Source organism: Peromyscus leucopus, chromosome 8b (assembly GCF_004664715.2).
Source record: "Peromyscus leucopus breed LL Stock chromosome 8b, UCI_PerLeu_2.1, whole genome shotgun sequence".
Classification (NCBI taxonomy): Eukaryota; Metazoa; Chordata; class Mammalia; order Rodentia; family Cricetidae; genus Peromyscus; species Peromyscus leucopus.
Genome location: NC_051086.1, coordinates 48,941,913 through 48,956,343, shown reverse-complemented (window position 1 = coordinate 48,956,343; position 14,431 = coordinate 48,941,913). Strand labels below are relative to the sequence as shown.

General features: G+C 42.0%; 1 protein-coding gene across 1 annotated transcript in view; it reads left to right on the top strand.

The window, feature by feature from the left end:
• The window catches only part of Dnah9 (dynein axonemal heavy chain 9), a 341,793-nt gene that overhangs the window by 96,896 nt on the left and 230,466 nt on the right, over window positions 1-14,431 (top strand). Inside the window, 3 exon segments of the mRNA XM_028869363.2 lie at window positions 1,144-1,383; window positions 2,017-2,177; window positions 11,488-11,644. Of these exon segments, the coding sequence (XP_028725196.1) occupies window positions 1,144-1,383; window positions 2,017-2,177; window positions 11,488-11,644 (558 nt within the window).

Here is a 14,431-nt window from a genome sequence, read left to right as displayed (position 1 = left end):
TTTTCAGTTACTTCTACAAGATCAAGCAAGACAAGGGTAAAGTCTGTCCCTGGGTGACTTAATGGGGCTGTTTCAGCAGAGTAGCATGGAACGGTCCACATGGAAATGGGTAGGAAGGTCTGAAGAAAGCAGAAATGACTGAGTGAGCCCAAAGAGAAGGGAGAAATAGGGCTGTGGAAACAAGTGAGTCCCATCAAACTGTCTGATAAAGCAGCGATGCAGAAAGGCCTCTCTCCAACAAACTCCAGTAGGTTGCAATCCCATAGGAAAACATAGGCAACCTAATGGATGAGACTGCTTACAGCAACTATTGCTGTTTCACGAAAGAAATAATTCCCACCAGCATTCCTCATAGCACAAATTCTGTATAAGAATTTTGAGCTAAAAAAAAGTGATGCCTCCTACTATTAAATATATACCATTTAGCACAATGTCTCCCAAGCCTAATGGGTCCACAGATAAACAATGCAATTAAATCCTCCACTACAGATACTGAAAAGGATGTATTTGCCATGTACAAGTGCACAGTCAACAGAAGAAATACTGATTTAAATCTCTTTTTCCATGTTTATTTTTAATCTCTGAAAAAAAAAAAAACACAAACATAATGACCACATTGAATCTTGGTGTTTATTCCCCTGACCTTCAAAAGTAGTCATTTTCAGGCTGTAGATTTTTGAGAAAATAGAGATGTGGTTAAAATATTAAGAAGAAGCAAATGTAGACCACTGAATTAGAGTACTTGGGCTGCTAAAGGATCAAAGGCTGAGTGTCGTTGAGGTGCTTGGTTGGTCGGTGTGTCCTCCTCTCTCATGTGGCAGAGGTGCCATCTCTGGGAAGTGAGAGGTGAATGATGCCTGTAGCTATTCCTTGACACCGAGGCATCAGCCAGAGCCAGCCTTTGGCTTTCCTCGACCGTGATCCATCATCAGGAGCAGAATGTGCTCTTCTCGTCTTGGTTGTAATTAGTTCACATCTCTGAGGACTTGGAGCATATGGTTGCCTTAGTCAATGATCAGGGAAGAGGGAGGGAAGGGGACTGTCACCCACACAGTTGCATCCTGAACTCTTGCTGCCTCGTGAGTGGGTTGCTTGGAAACAAGCCCTGGTAACAGCTTGACTAAGCGGTTCTTGGTACCACAGGTGGCGCTGACCTGCACTCAGATCTGGTGGACGACAGAGGTGGGCATTGCGTTTGCCAGGCTGGAGGAAGGCTATGAGAATGCCATGAAGGACTACTACAAGAAGCAAGTGGCCCAACTCAAAACCCTTATCACCATGCTAATTGGCCAGCTCTCCAAGGGGGACAGGCAGAAGATCATGACCATATGCACCATTGATGTGCATGCCCGGGATGTGGTAGCCAAGATGATTTCTCAAAAGGTAGGCACTGTAGATCTAGGTATATTTTTCTTGTAAGTAGAATCTCCATCAGGATCACTCTAATACAGCCCCTGGGTCATCACATCAGCTGGGTGAGGGGCATGGTACTTCCTGCTGCCTCTCAAAACTTCCAGCACAGCCGTATAAGGGTAGTCCTTGATTTATGATTAGTCAGCTCATGGTGTTTTGACTTCATGGTGGCAGAAAAGCAATATATATTTAGTAAGAACTGCACTTTTATTATAGTGTGTAATTAATAACATAGGCTACTCAACACAATCATGTAATTGGACATTATGTAAAATGGTTTTATCCAGCCACAAAGTAATGAAAATACTTTCACTGTGTAAGGGAGTTATGATGTTTGGTAGGATAAGTGGATCGAATTCATTTTCCACTTAAAGTATTTTCTATCTATCATGTGTTTATTATATAGATGTAGCCCTAGCGCAAGCTGGGAAGCATCTGTAACCAGACCTGCCTGTGCTTTCTATGCTATGGGCAGAACATTCTGGCCTCTCACGTATCAGACAACATCAAAGCCACCCCGAGGCTTCCATGTCCTGTAACCAGAGGGCCACCTACCTGTAAAGCACTCTAACTCACCCACATGCTCTGCTACTCTTCCGTTAGGTTGACAATGCCCAGGCTTTCCTCTGGCTGTCACAGCTACGCCATCGTTGGGATGATGAGGCCAAACACTGCTTTGCCAACATCTGTGATGCCCAGTTTCTATATTCCTATGAGTACCTGGGAAATACACCTCGCCTAGTGATCACGCCTTTGACTGATAGGTAAGTGCCAGTACCAGTTACTAACAGCTCTCCTTGTGTCTGACAAAGCCAATCAATGGTCAGCCAGGATCAAGGTCACCATAATTGTCTGCTTGTTCACATAGCTTTGAGGGGAGAAACTTAACACAGCAATTATAAAACAAACCTTGAAAGGACGCAAGGTGATCTTCTTCAAACAAGCCCCTGAGCAAATCAATGAACTGTAACTTTCTCAAGGAATTGCTAAGGCAGTGATACGCACCTGAATTCCAATGCCAGATTGAATACATCCCACGTGCTTAACTATGACAAAAGTGACCTCACATTTGGTCTTTTGAAAGAAACTAATCCTAATGCAAAGTTTGGGTCTGGAAAGTGTCTCATTTGGTAAAGTGCTTACCATACACACATGAGGATCTGAGTTCAATCCCAAGCACTCATGTTTAAAAAGCCACATGTATCTTCCACTGGCGCATCTATTCATTACCTCTCACTCTCTGAGAACACAAAACTATAAGGAGCATATTCACAACCATTAAGTTGCTTTCAGTGTTCTAACATGAATCTTAAATGGTCTTATTAATAAAAAAACAAACCCAGGAGCCAGGTATTGGGGTAAATTCTAAAAGATCAGAGAAGTAGAACGAGCCACAGCTAACATCACCTCGCCAACTTCTCAGCTGAAGTTGTTTCCTCAAACTGGAAGCCGCTAAATTCTCACCCTAATGGATCTCAGCTGAACTGCTGCTGAAAGCCTAAAAGCTTAAAAGGCTCTAGTTCCTGGTCCTCATGCCTTCCCGTCATCACTTCCTGGGATTAAAGGCATGTATCTTTCCCAAGCAAGACATGAGATCTCAAGTGCTGGGATTAAAGGTGTGTTCCACCATGCCTGGCTCTGTTTCCTTGAAGGCTCTGTAGCCTTGAACTCACAGAGATCCGGATGGATCTCTGCCTCTGGAATGCTAGGATTAAGGGCCTGTGCTACCACTGCCTAACCTCTATGTTTAATATAGTGGCTGTTCTGTTCTCTGACCCCCAGATAAGTTTACTGGGGTGCACAATATATCAACCACACAGTGTTTCTCCATCCTTCATCCTAGTACATAAATGAACTCATGCCACACACTGAGCTGACTACTGGCATTTCTAGATAACTAAAATATGTCCTGCTCTTTAATACCAATTCTAGTGGGGGAATTAAAACACATACAGATAAAAATTTAAATAGTACAAGGGGAAAAAGCACTAGACCTTAGGCCAGTGGTTCTCACCCTTCCTAATGCTGCCGCCCTTTAATACAGTTCCTCATGTTGTGGTGACCCCCAACAATAAAATTATTCTGTTGCTACTTCATAGCTATAATTCTGCTACTGTGATGAATCATATTGTAAATGTCTGATATTCAGGCTACCTGACGGGTGACCTCCAAAGGGGTCATGACCCACAGGTTGAGACCCACTGCCTTAGACTCAAGTAAGGTTCAAAGCCATTTGCTGTGGATTTCCAAGTACATGACACAGAGTGTGACACCAAGTGTGCCTGTCCTCTGAGCACAGAGGGTCCCATCACAGGAGGAAGACAATGATGACTAGAAGGGTTTGAATAACAAGGAGTGCCTGGTCTGGACCTCTCAGGACATAATGGATCCAGGGGAGACTGTCAGATGGCTGCCAGGGTGTCCCTCATGTGGTATAGAAATCTGTGTGTGTGTGTATCACTCTTGCTGGTAAAAGGGACTGTAGCATCTGTTCTCACTTGTCCGGACTTTTTAAGACACTGTCTCCCTTGAATACACTATATAGCTCAGGTTAACTGTGGCTGCGCGATAATCCTTCCTCGGGTCTGTACACCACACACAGCACATTTGTCAGCTGTCAAAGTAGATCCCCAAACTGAAACAACTCTAGTTAATCATTCCTGAAAGATTGCAAAGCAAAGTCATGGAAATGAGAGACCTTGGAGAGGGATGTAGACTCTTGACTTTGGCTTTAGGGAAGGCAGCCGGTCACCAGAGAGAGTCAGACGAAGGAATGTAAAAGATACATTCTTGATCCAGTGGGGAGTGATGAAAATCACGCCTTACCAAGTTTTATCCAGCAACAGAGTGGGGATGAAGAGAAGAGGGCATAGGGAAATGCCTTGAGATACCGTATTTTTAGTTCTCCTGAGATTTCTGTAGTTCTCTGTGCCCTTTCCTTATATGGCCATTGAACATAATATCGCTTCTCTAGAAAGAGAAGCTCAGCTGAGTGAGCGGCTTACAGAAAACAAAGGGATTAGCGTAAGCTGTGTTAAAGTAAGCTGTGCCACGTTTTTTTCTTAATTTTCTCTTTGTGTGTGTGTGTGTGTGTGTGTGTGTGTGTGTGTGTCCCTGTGAGTGTGCACGCATGAGGAGGCCAGAAGACCACCTTGAATATTATCTCTCAGGTGCTTTCTACCTTTACCTATTATTTTGGATTTGGGGTGTTTTATTTTGACAAGGTCTCCCACTGGCCTGGGAACTTGCCAAGTAGACTAATCCAGCGGAGCAGCCCCAGGAATCCACCTGCCTCTGCTTCCCCAGTGCTAGGATCACCAGTGGGCACTACCACACCTGGGTTTTTTCATGTAGATTCTGGGGATTGAACTCAGGACCTCGTGCTTGCAAAAGTAAGCACTTTACTAACTGACCATCTCCCCGGTCCTCTAGCTCCTAGTTTAAGTGGTAACATCTGTCTCACAGTCAAATATCCAAACACATTTCCAAATACCTAGTAAATGGCTTCAAGTGACTTAAACTGCCTATGGAACTGGGAAAGTATGGACACCCAGCATCCTCTGTGGGTGAAGACCTCTTGGCTTGTTTGCCTCCAGCTTTTCCGCATCCTTCAATCATTTTCCTGCCCAGTTTGAAAAGTCTCTCATGCCCAGAATCCTACTCAAGTCGTTCCCTTTTTATTCTAATGACTCCTTTCCTGTGCAGTTTTCATGAGGCCACATCCCTGTCTCGAGTGGCTCCATACTGCATTTCAACCAAAAATCTAAGGTTCTTGTAGGACATAGTTGTCCCTGCCAATCTCCCTAATCCTCTCTCTTTGCGCTGTCCCCAAAGTTTCCTTTCTACTCATCACTAGAAGTTCATTTCAACTGTCTCATGTCTGGAGTTTCTATCTCCAGGCTCTCCATTCCACCACGGTCCCTCATCCTTCCCCCACCACCATTTTTTAAAGCAGCCTCTTCCATCTGATTTGCACATACAGTAGGCAGCTCTTATTGAACCCTTTCAGTCTCCCGCCTAACTTTCCACACCTTCTGGAATGATCTACTTGTCTGCTTGCTTTCTCTCTGACATCAGGGACTTTCATTTACTTTGTGTGCAAAATCATCAACACCTAGTAGCATTTGCTGAATGAATGAATGAATGAATGAATGATATCTAATATTAGAAGTTTCCAATCATAAGAACAGGCAACATCAAGAAGTTGATCTAGGGTTTTACCTGAACTCAATTATGTCTGGGGTCTCTTCAGTGAGATATGAAGGTTTTTCCCAATTCAAGGTACATGAAGACTGGATTCTCCCAAACATCTCCTACAATCGTGATTCTCAGTAAGACATCCATCATTGGTAATAAATCCAGCAGCACATTTCTTTTTACTGTGAATTTTCTGGCTATAATTAGCAGAATATAAACAATATAATTAGGCTATCACATGTTCGAACAATTTGATTAATGTCTGTTTCCCACTCTAGACTGTATGTCCTATGATAGCCTTGGCTTTGGTTTGCCCTGCTCTGCTCTCAAGACTTAGCACTGTGTTCAACTGTAACAGGCACTCAGGATAGACTCCCTAAGCCCATGCTGGGAGATGAGTTCCAGGGTCTGGGGTGTGGATGCCAATTCCCCATAGCATTCAGAGTATTACTTTCTTTCTGCTGAACCATCAGACATTATCATTCCAAGTTGTAAGAAGTATGAGACTCCTATTTCCCTGGATCTTGACATTTGCCCGAGAGCTGAAGAAGAAAATTAGTACTTTTTGATTTAGAGGACTGTGGTACCCTCATGCCAAATGCCATCACAGGAAGTGAAGAGAAGAGTTTGATAATGAACTGTTTCTAAAACAGGAATTTATCCCCTCTTCCATGGGATTTTGAAAATAACAGCTTGAAAGGAGGATTTGATGCAAATATTGGTGAATGCAATATAAACCTTGACCTCGTTTTGCACATTAGATGCCTTTTTGACAGTATATGTAGTTGAATATTTACATAAGTCCCCCTTTCTCATTGACTTCCATTATTATCTCAAGAAATGTTTTACCCAGAAGAAATAAAATTATTCTCCACATAGGAAGTCACATTTTAGAGAGCATTCAGCCTTTACTTGTGTGTAGCATTGGGACATTTAATTTGCTCCTACCAGAAGAATTAATCAAACGGACAATTGATCCATACAACCTTTGCACATTCATTAAAGCACACCCGTGTACAGTACATCTGACTGATTGTGCCTGTGTCTTTGGAATTTCCCACTGCCTGGATGGGACTTGAATATGTAAGTAGGCTCAGTCGCTGTCATGGGACTTAGGTACAGCATTAAATTGAAGAACCAAATGGAAATGTTTTCTCAGGCTGAACAAAAGCAATTCTTCTAGGTTGTCCCTTAGCCTTGGGTGAGCTCTTCCCATCCCTCCCAGTCCCTCCCCTCCCCTTCACACATAAATGCCCCTATCTGCCCTGTGCTATATTAAGTAGTTTTAATCAACTGCTTATCAATTTTGAGCACCTCCTAATTTCTCTGGAAAAGGTGCAAGTAAGTGAGATATAATTGATGCAAGAGTCTTTGAAGGTGGTTTGCTGGACAAGGACAGAGCCTTGTATCTGGAAGTTTTCCTTTGGTTTTCTGTTACAGGAAATCTGAAAACCTTAATAATTGAAGAAGAAAAGCCAAGTCACCTAGGGGAGATCTGTCACTGTTTACTGGCTTCCTTCTCTATGTGGCCTCTGAAGACAGAAATTGAGATCATATCATGATCTGTTATGAGACATGGGGGATTTCTCATTTTACTTAACACTCTTGTAGATAGCTCTTCTCTGGACATGGCAGCCATTGCTGTCTTTATCAGAGCAGTTTAACTATCTGCAAGAGACCTGCAGTCTCTGACATCTCGTCATTGCATCCTTGCTCCACCTCCAGCTATCTGTAGTTCTGCCCAACTGCACATGGCCTCTAGAGGTGAAGGAGCACATATATTGTGGAAGGGTAACTCAAGGGGCAAACTCCATCTATGCAGCTACCGGAAGTAGTCATCCATGCTGGGGTGAGACTCTTGGATGGTTAGGCTACTTTGCTTATGCAACACCTCACCCATGCTTTCTAAGTAAGCCCAATAAATATACTGGTTCCTCAAGTGGAACATTAGTGACATTGTGTCTGTCCTTGGAGGCTCTTCTGGGGTGTGTAAACATTTGTTCATATCTCCCCGTATAAACTTCATGCAATAACTGCATGTATATTCTCTGGGTATTCTTCTAAAACCCTCAGGAGCTGACTCACAGCCTGCTTGCAAGTGTCCCATAATATATGTAACATAACCATGTGATGGAATGGAGGCTTTTGAGTTGTTACTAAGCTTCACTGTTAACAATGAAGCCTCATGAACTCATTTGTGAATGTGCTAAGATTCTCTGTGAATTTCCTCTAAGATACTAAGGAAGAAAATAATCAAATGGTACAAACTTACACATTATGTATTATGTACGTGTGTCTACACACAAACATGTATGGATGAGTGTCCATGGTGGACTAAAGAGGGTGTCGGATCCTCTGGAGCTGGAGTTACAAGTGGCTATAAATCACATGACATGACATAGGTGTTGGGATCCTAACTCTGGTTCTCTGGAAGAGCAGCCTCTTATCTTAACTGCTGAACCATTTCTCCAGCCCCCTGTTGGTTTTGTTTAAAAAATAATGTTGTCTCCACTCTCACTGGTTTCTGAAAGTGTCAAGTGCAGAGTACATTAAATAGCTGTATGTATTGCTTTAATGTCCCTATTCATTTTGCTGGTCATTCTGTATCTCCTTTGCATTGGGACCTTATTTACTCACAAGCTTCAGAGTCATGTGTTAATTGGCAATTGGATTTTCTTCTCCTGAGAGTTATGCTATCACCATTCTTGTTTCTTATAAATTACTCTTAGGTTTAGAAAGCCCCTATCAAAAAAAGTAATATTTACCTATATCTTTTTCAGGCTTTTTTTATTTTGCTTTTTATTTAAAATCTTTGAGTACTTTGGAGAATGTTTTGACTATTAAGAACAGTGAGTCAAAATATATTTTTTGCCAAAACATTTTCAATTATGAGTGACAGAAGTCCAAATTAATCCAACTTTTACTTGGCTCTGTGGTACAATGGATAGCACATCTGACTTCTAGACAAATTAAACCAACCTTTAAATCAAAGAGGAAGCATTGTACAAACCTGGAAACTGTTCAGCTGGCTGGAGCATAGTAAGCTCTGGGCTCTAACTCAGAGCTTGAACTCCATGAACATACCATATTTTGTCTATGCATTTGGACAGTGGCAGACACTTGGGCTATTTCTAGTTGGGGCCATTATTACATTACTGATATGAACATGTTCATTCAAGTCTTCATGTGGATGTGTGGTTTTTTTTTTGTTGTTTTTTTTTTTAACTTTGCTTGGTTGGGGTCTATTAGACCTTATGCTCTTTTATGCTTGACTCTTTAAGAAACTTCCAAATTGTTCTCCAAAATGGCTGTATCATTTTACACTCTCACCAGCAATGTGTGAGCATTTCCATTTCTCTGCATCCTTAATAATGTTGGCTTACTTATTGCAGCCATTATGGTCAGTGTGAAAGACTATCTCACCCAGGTTATAGTTTGCATTTTTCAATTGCCTAATATTATAAAGCAGCTTTTTATCACATGTTTTATACAAGTTTTCTCTTTTGTATAATAACATCCATTTGTGTCCTTATGGAGTTGTGATGAGTCTATGCTCTGCTGTATTACAGATATAGTTGCAGACATGGCATCCTAGTCTGTGGTGAATCTTGTCTTTTTCTTCCTAGCATCTTTTGAAGTTCAAACGTCTTGAATTTTGGTACACTTCAATGTACCAGCTTATCACCATTTACTGCTACAGGTGTTACATTCTTTGCTTGGCTTGATATGTCTTAATTTTCTTTTCTTTTGTGAGCATGGGAATTTTCACAAATTTACCTTTCATTTTGCCCACTTAATGCCCTGAATTAAAAATTCCAAGTATTTTCCTCACAAGTACTTTGGGTTTTCTACGTCACTTCTAGCATTTCTTTTTGTATGTGAGAACAGAAATCGTGCAAATCACAGTCATTACTACTCCAGTCTAATCACAGGCACGCTGCTCCTTATGCTAGAGAGATTTCCTCAGGGATACATGCGGCATTTGTGTTATTTCTTCCCATCATATTTTGAGAAAGACACTTCCTAGTTAGTATAAGCAAAGAGAAAGATGTGCCCTAGATGGGAAAGGATCGTAAGACCAAAACATACCCAAAATTGTAGGCATTTGTGTTAAACATAAGACATTAAAATGTGACTGTTATAATGAAAAGGGAACCAATTTCTGTTAAACATAAGACATTAAAATGTGACTGTTATAATGAAAAAGGAACCAATTTGTTCTAGATTGAAGCAGATGACATTTTTCTTCTCTTAATACCACCTCTATGCTGAGCTTGGGACATGTTAAAATCTCTGGTCCTTTTAACGGACTTCCCTCTAACTACATCCCCCCAATTCTCTGTGTGTACAAGTGATGGAGGCCAGCTCTGCATTTGTCTTTCTGAAGACTGACTTCATCATATCTAGCCCATCATTTTTAATATTGTATTAATAATTTCATACAATGTATTTTGATCATATTCATCCCCACTCCTCCCAGACACACTCCTCAGCTCCCTAGCCCACTCCCAACTTTGTGCCTTAAAAAAAAAAATAATCCACTGAATCCATTTTGTGCTGCCCATGGGCATGGGGCATCATTTTTAATTGAGTACCTTAAATAATTGTGTGTGGTGGTGTTTGTGCATGTGTGGTGTATGTGTGTAATGGTGTAGGGGTATGTGGCGTGTGTGTGTGTGTGTGTGTGTGTGTGTGTGTGTATGTGTGTGTGTGTATGTGTGCGTGTTTGTATATGTGTGTGTGCATGCACGTGTGTGGCATATGTGTGTATGGTGTGTAGGTACACATGTCATTCAGATGTACACTGTCTGCCTTATTTTTGTGATAGGGTCTCACTTACTGAATGAACTTAGAACTCATCATTTCAGTCATACTGGCCAACCAGTGAGTTTCTGGGATCCTCTGTTTCCACCTCTACTCCAACACACACATATGTGTGCATACACTATCCACTGCTGGGATTACAGGCATGTGTCACTGGTACCCAGACTTTACATGGCTGCTGAGGATTTGAACTTGGGTCTTCATGGTTGGTCAGTACAAGCACTTTACCCACTGAGCCGTCTCTCTGGCCCCACAAGAAATAATCTTAAAGCTGACTTTATTCTCTTGCCATTAGTGAAGATAGTAACGGGGATATTAGATTGGATGATTACCTGTTCATTCATAGAGTCATTCAAATGTTTCTTAAAGAATTATTGAAATCTTCTATGTGCCTGGTTCTGAAAATAAAACAATGAACAAGAAAGTTGTGCTTCCTAACTCTTACAAACATGCGTGTGAGAGATCCGTGGGATATATATGGTGGGCATTAAGGTGGAGCATAGCAGAGTAGCAGCTCAGCTGAGCAGCTTCTTCTTACTCATCCCAGTCCTGAGGCTGGGAATGCATAGCACATGGACTAATGTCAATTCCTGATCAGGAGTTACTAGCCATTAGCTAGACAGATGAAAAAGGGATATCATCTAGGTAGGCTCAATGGGTTGCCTGGGTGGGGAGGAGAAAGGGTCAACACAGTCTCAGAGTACCTAGAAAGTGAGTGTTGCTCTCCATAGCTTGTTGTTAGTGTACTTGGGGAGAGACACAGAACATCAAAGCATTGAGAGAGGAAGCTAGAGGAGAAGGCATGGTCAAGGTCAAGACAGGCCAGCAAGGAGCCATGACTCCCTATAGGGAGGGAGGCAGTCATGATCAGGTTGTTCTCTGGGAAGTTCAGACTCCACGGGGAAAAGAAAGGATGGGTCGGGTATTCTGGGTTTTCTTTCCTTTGTAGATGCTAAGTGTCAGGCCCATCTATCCTTGAGCTCCCATCTCCCTGACACCCAGCAAGGCCGTCTGTGGCACAGATAATGGCATTCGCCTTCCTATGTTTGGCAGGTGCTACATCACTCTCACTCAGTCCCTGCACTTGACCATGAGTGGAGCTCCAGCGGGACCTGCAGGGACAGGCAAGACAGAGACCACCAAGGACCTGGGCCGAGCACTGGGCATCATGGTCTATGTGTTTAACTGCTCGGAGCAGATGGACTACAAGGTACAAATTCACTCCACTTCTGGAGAGACTGGGACCTGGGTGGTAGCTGAGATCAGGTACATGCTTTATCCATTCTTTGTTGGCCCCACTCCCCCAGGAGATTCAGAGTCCAGAGAGGAGGCTTCTCCTTACATTTTTTTTTTTTTTGCTTTTTTAAAATTTTATAATTTGATTTAATTTTACATATCAGCCATGGATTTCCCTATCCTTCCTCCTCCCACCACCCTCCCCCCAACCACCCCCCATTCCCATCTCCTCCAGGGCAAGGACTCCCCATGGATACCATCTCCTTACTTTTTCACAGTAGTCTTAAGGATGCTTTAACCCTTTTTGGCCTCCTTCTGTTGACATCTTCTGTAACCCAGAGGCACAGCCCCAAACCTTCTGACTCTACTAATGAACTTTATGAACAAATGAATTATTTGACATGGGTAGATTAGTTGACATGGTCGCCTTTCTTCTGTCGTGTGTAAAATGATGATGCTGAACAAATCCCGAAGTCCTAAATTTTCTGATGGGTCAGGAAGGGCAGAAAGGCTCATGAATAGCTGTGATGGGAACACTTGTCTCCAAGTGACAGATTTATCTGCGCTCCTCTATATGGCAGGCATTCTCCTAGGATAGTATACAAGGGCATGTGAGACTTCTGTAAACAGGAGGGACTAGTCACTGCTCACTATAAGAGACACCCACAGACAGGCAGTACAAAGTCCATGCACTTAAATCTAGAATCTAGCCCTTTTCCAACAGCCAATATGCTCCAGGTTGTGTCATGGAGAAAAACCAGAGAAACAAAAGGCCCAGGAGGTCACTTCCAGCTACAGACATTCTGCTCACAAATGAATAAAAGCTCATTTTAAAGATGTGTAATAGCAACTTGCCCTGCTGCCTCCATACTGGTGTTTTCTCATAGTATATGTTTTTAATAAGATGCCTTATGCTTCTCTTGTAAGCAGAGAAAACAGATAATGTCAAAGTTTTGCAGTAGAAAAAAAAGGTTACACAAAAAATCAAATAAAATTTAATGTTAGAAAATGCATTTAATGTAGAAATAATTTTAGAGATTGCAGGTACTGAACTGTGATTTTTTTAGGTGACCCTAATTTTCTAGAGCTGGGCTGGTTTGCTTTAGTATAAAACCTTTCTGTGAAAAAGAGTCCTGTGAAGCCATGTTTCGCTGTGGCAAACAGAGGGGGCATCCAGACCTGAATCCAGTCCTTCCCTGAGCCATCACCTCTAAATTTGAGTGCACCTGTTTTTATTGATGAATACACTATGGTAATGTTTCCTTTCAAGGATGGAATGTGATTTTTTTTCCTCTTTAAGGAAATAAACTCTGCCTTAAGGATTATTTTGAGCTTCTAGATTCTTCTATAGTTTTATTATTATTATTCTATAGTTAATTATTGACAGCATTGCTGAAGTAAGTAAGTCTCCCATGGTGAACATTCTGGAAGACACAAGTCATTTGGATGTAGAAGTCATGTATTTTCATGGCAGAAAATCAGCAGATTTCTTCCAAGTCAAACCAAACACAGCAAATAGGAAGAGAAGAGTTGACTCCAGGGCCAGCGATTGCAAAGATCATTTATCACAATTCTTTCAAATAATTTTCCCTAACCCCACCTATTCCTTTGAAAGAACAAGGTAGAAGAGCATTTGTCCTTGGCTTACCTGGGCTTTAAGAAAAGTTGCAGTCTTTGAGTCCAGGCCAAACACAGACTAGCGCAATACTAATAGAAGGAGTCTAATAACACCCCAGAATAATGGCGTTCATTTCCTAAGCCCCAAAATCACTCTAAAAAGACAGCCTGGCTAAACTGTTTCTGCAAGCCTTTCTCCTTTACTGTCCAGCTGTTCAGAAACTATATTTTATCATGAAACACTCCAGAAACAAAGAGGGTGGGTTTATTGGTTACTGCCATTGCTCAGAATGTGTATGGTATTTCAGAAAGATACCAAAGTAAATAATGTTTTACCCTGCAGAACTGCAGCTGGAGATGCTTCAAAAGTGACTACAAGGAAGTTCCCACCAGAAAGTGTCCTAGGACACCCCAAGATAGGACTGCTTAGGATTCCAAAGAAAGAAACACAAAAGATAAGATGTCACTCAGTGGAAGAATGCCCACTTAGCATGCAGAAATCCACAGGGCCCTGGGTTTGAACTCCAGCACCCAAAGGAGCCCAAGAGGTGGAGGAAGGAAGGAGAGAGGGAAGGAGGAAAGATGGATGGACGGACAACTAGGTGCTAAGGGGAATCAGTGCAAAGCACTTAGTAGAGGAATATGTAAAGTACTGGGGCTTATCTCTGAAGATGAGGCTAGGATAGTCTGTCTAGGAATGTCCTCAGCCAGAAGGACATATGACATATGTGTCTCTCATATGAGTTTTAAGGAATTTCTTTCAGAACAGGGGCCAGTTTCTTTAAGAGGTTTGGGAAACAGCCTAAATGTCTTTACCAGTGTCTAGGAATATTCAAGACTCCTGTTTATAGTCAAGACTACTGTGAAAACTTACAGCCAAGAGTGGTCAAGGGACTATAATTCTCAGTGAGGACACCGAAGGAAAATGGGAGGGCCCTGGGGGTCCCTATGGATGGTGTAGATGATTAGATAGGTAGAGCAGTTAGATCAATAATTGAAATTGATATATACACAGATAGATACACAGATCAAACCTAGACCAATCTCTATGGAGGAACAAGATGTTTATGGAATAATTAATAGAACTAATTTTTGCTGAAATACCACAATCTTAGGCATGTATGAGTAACGTACAAACTTTAGG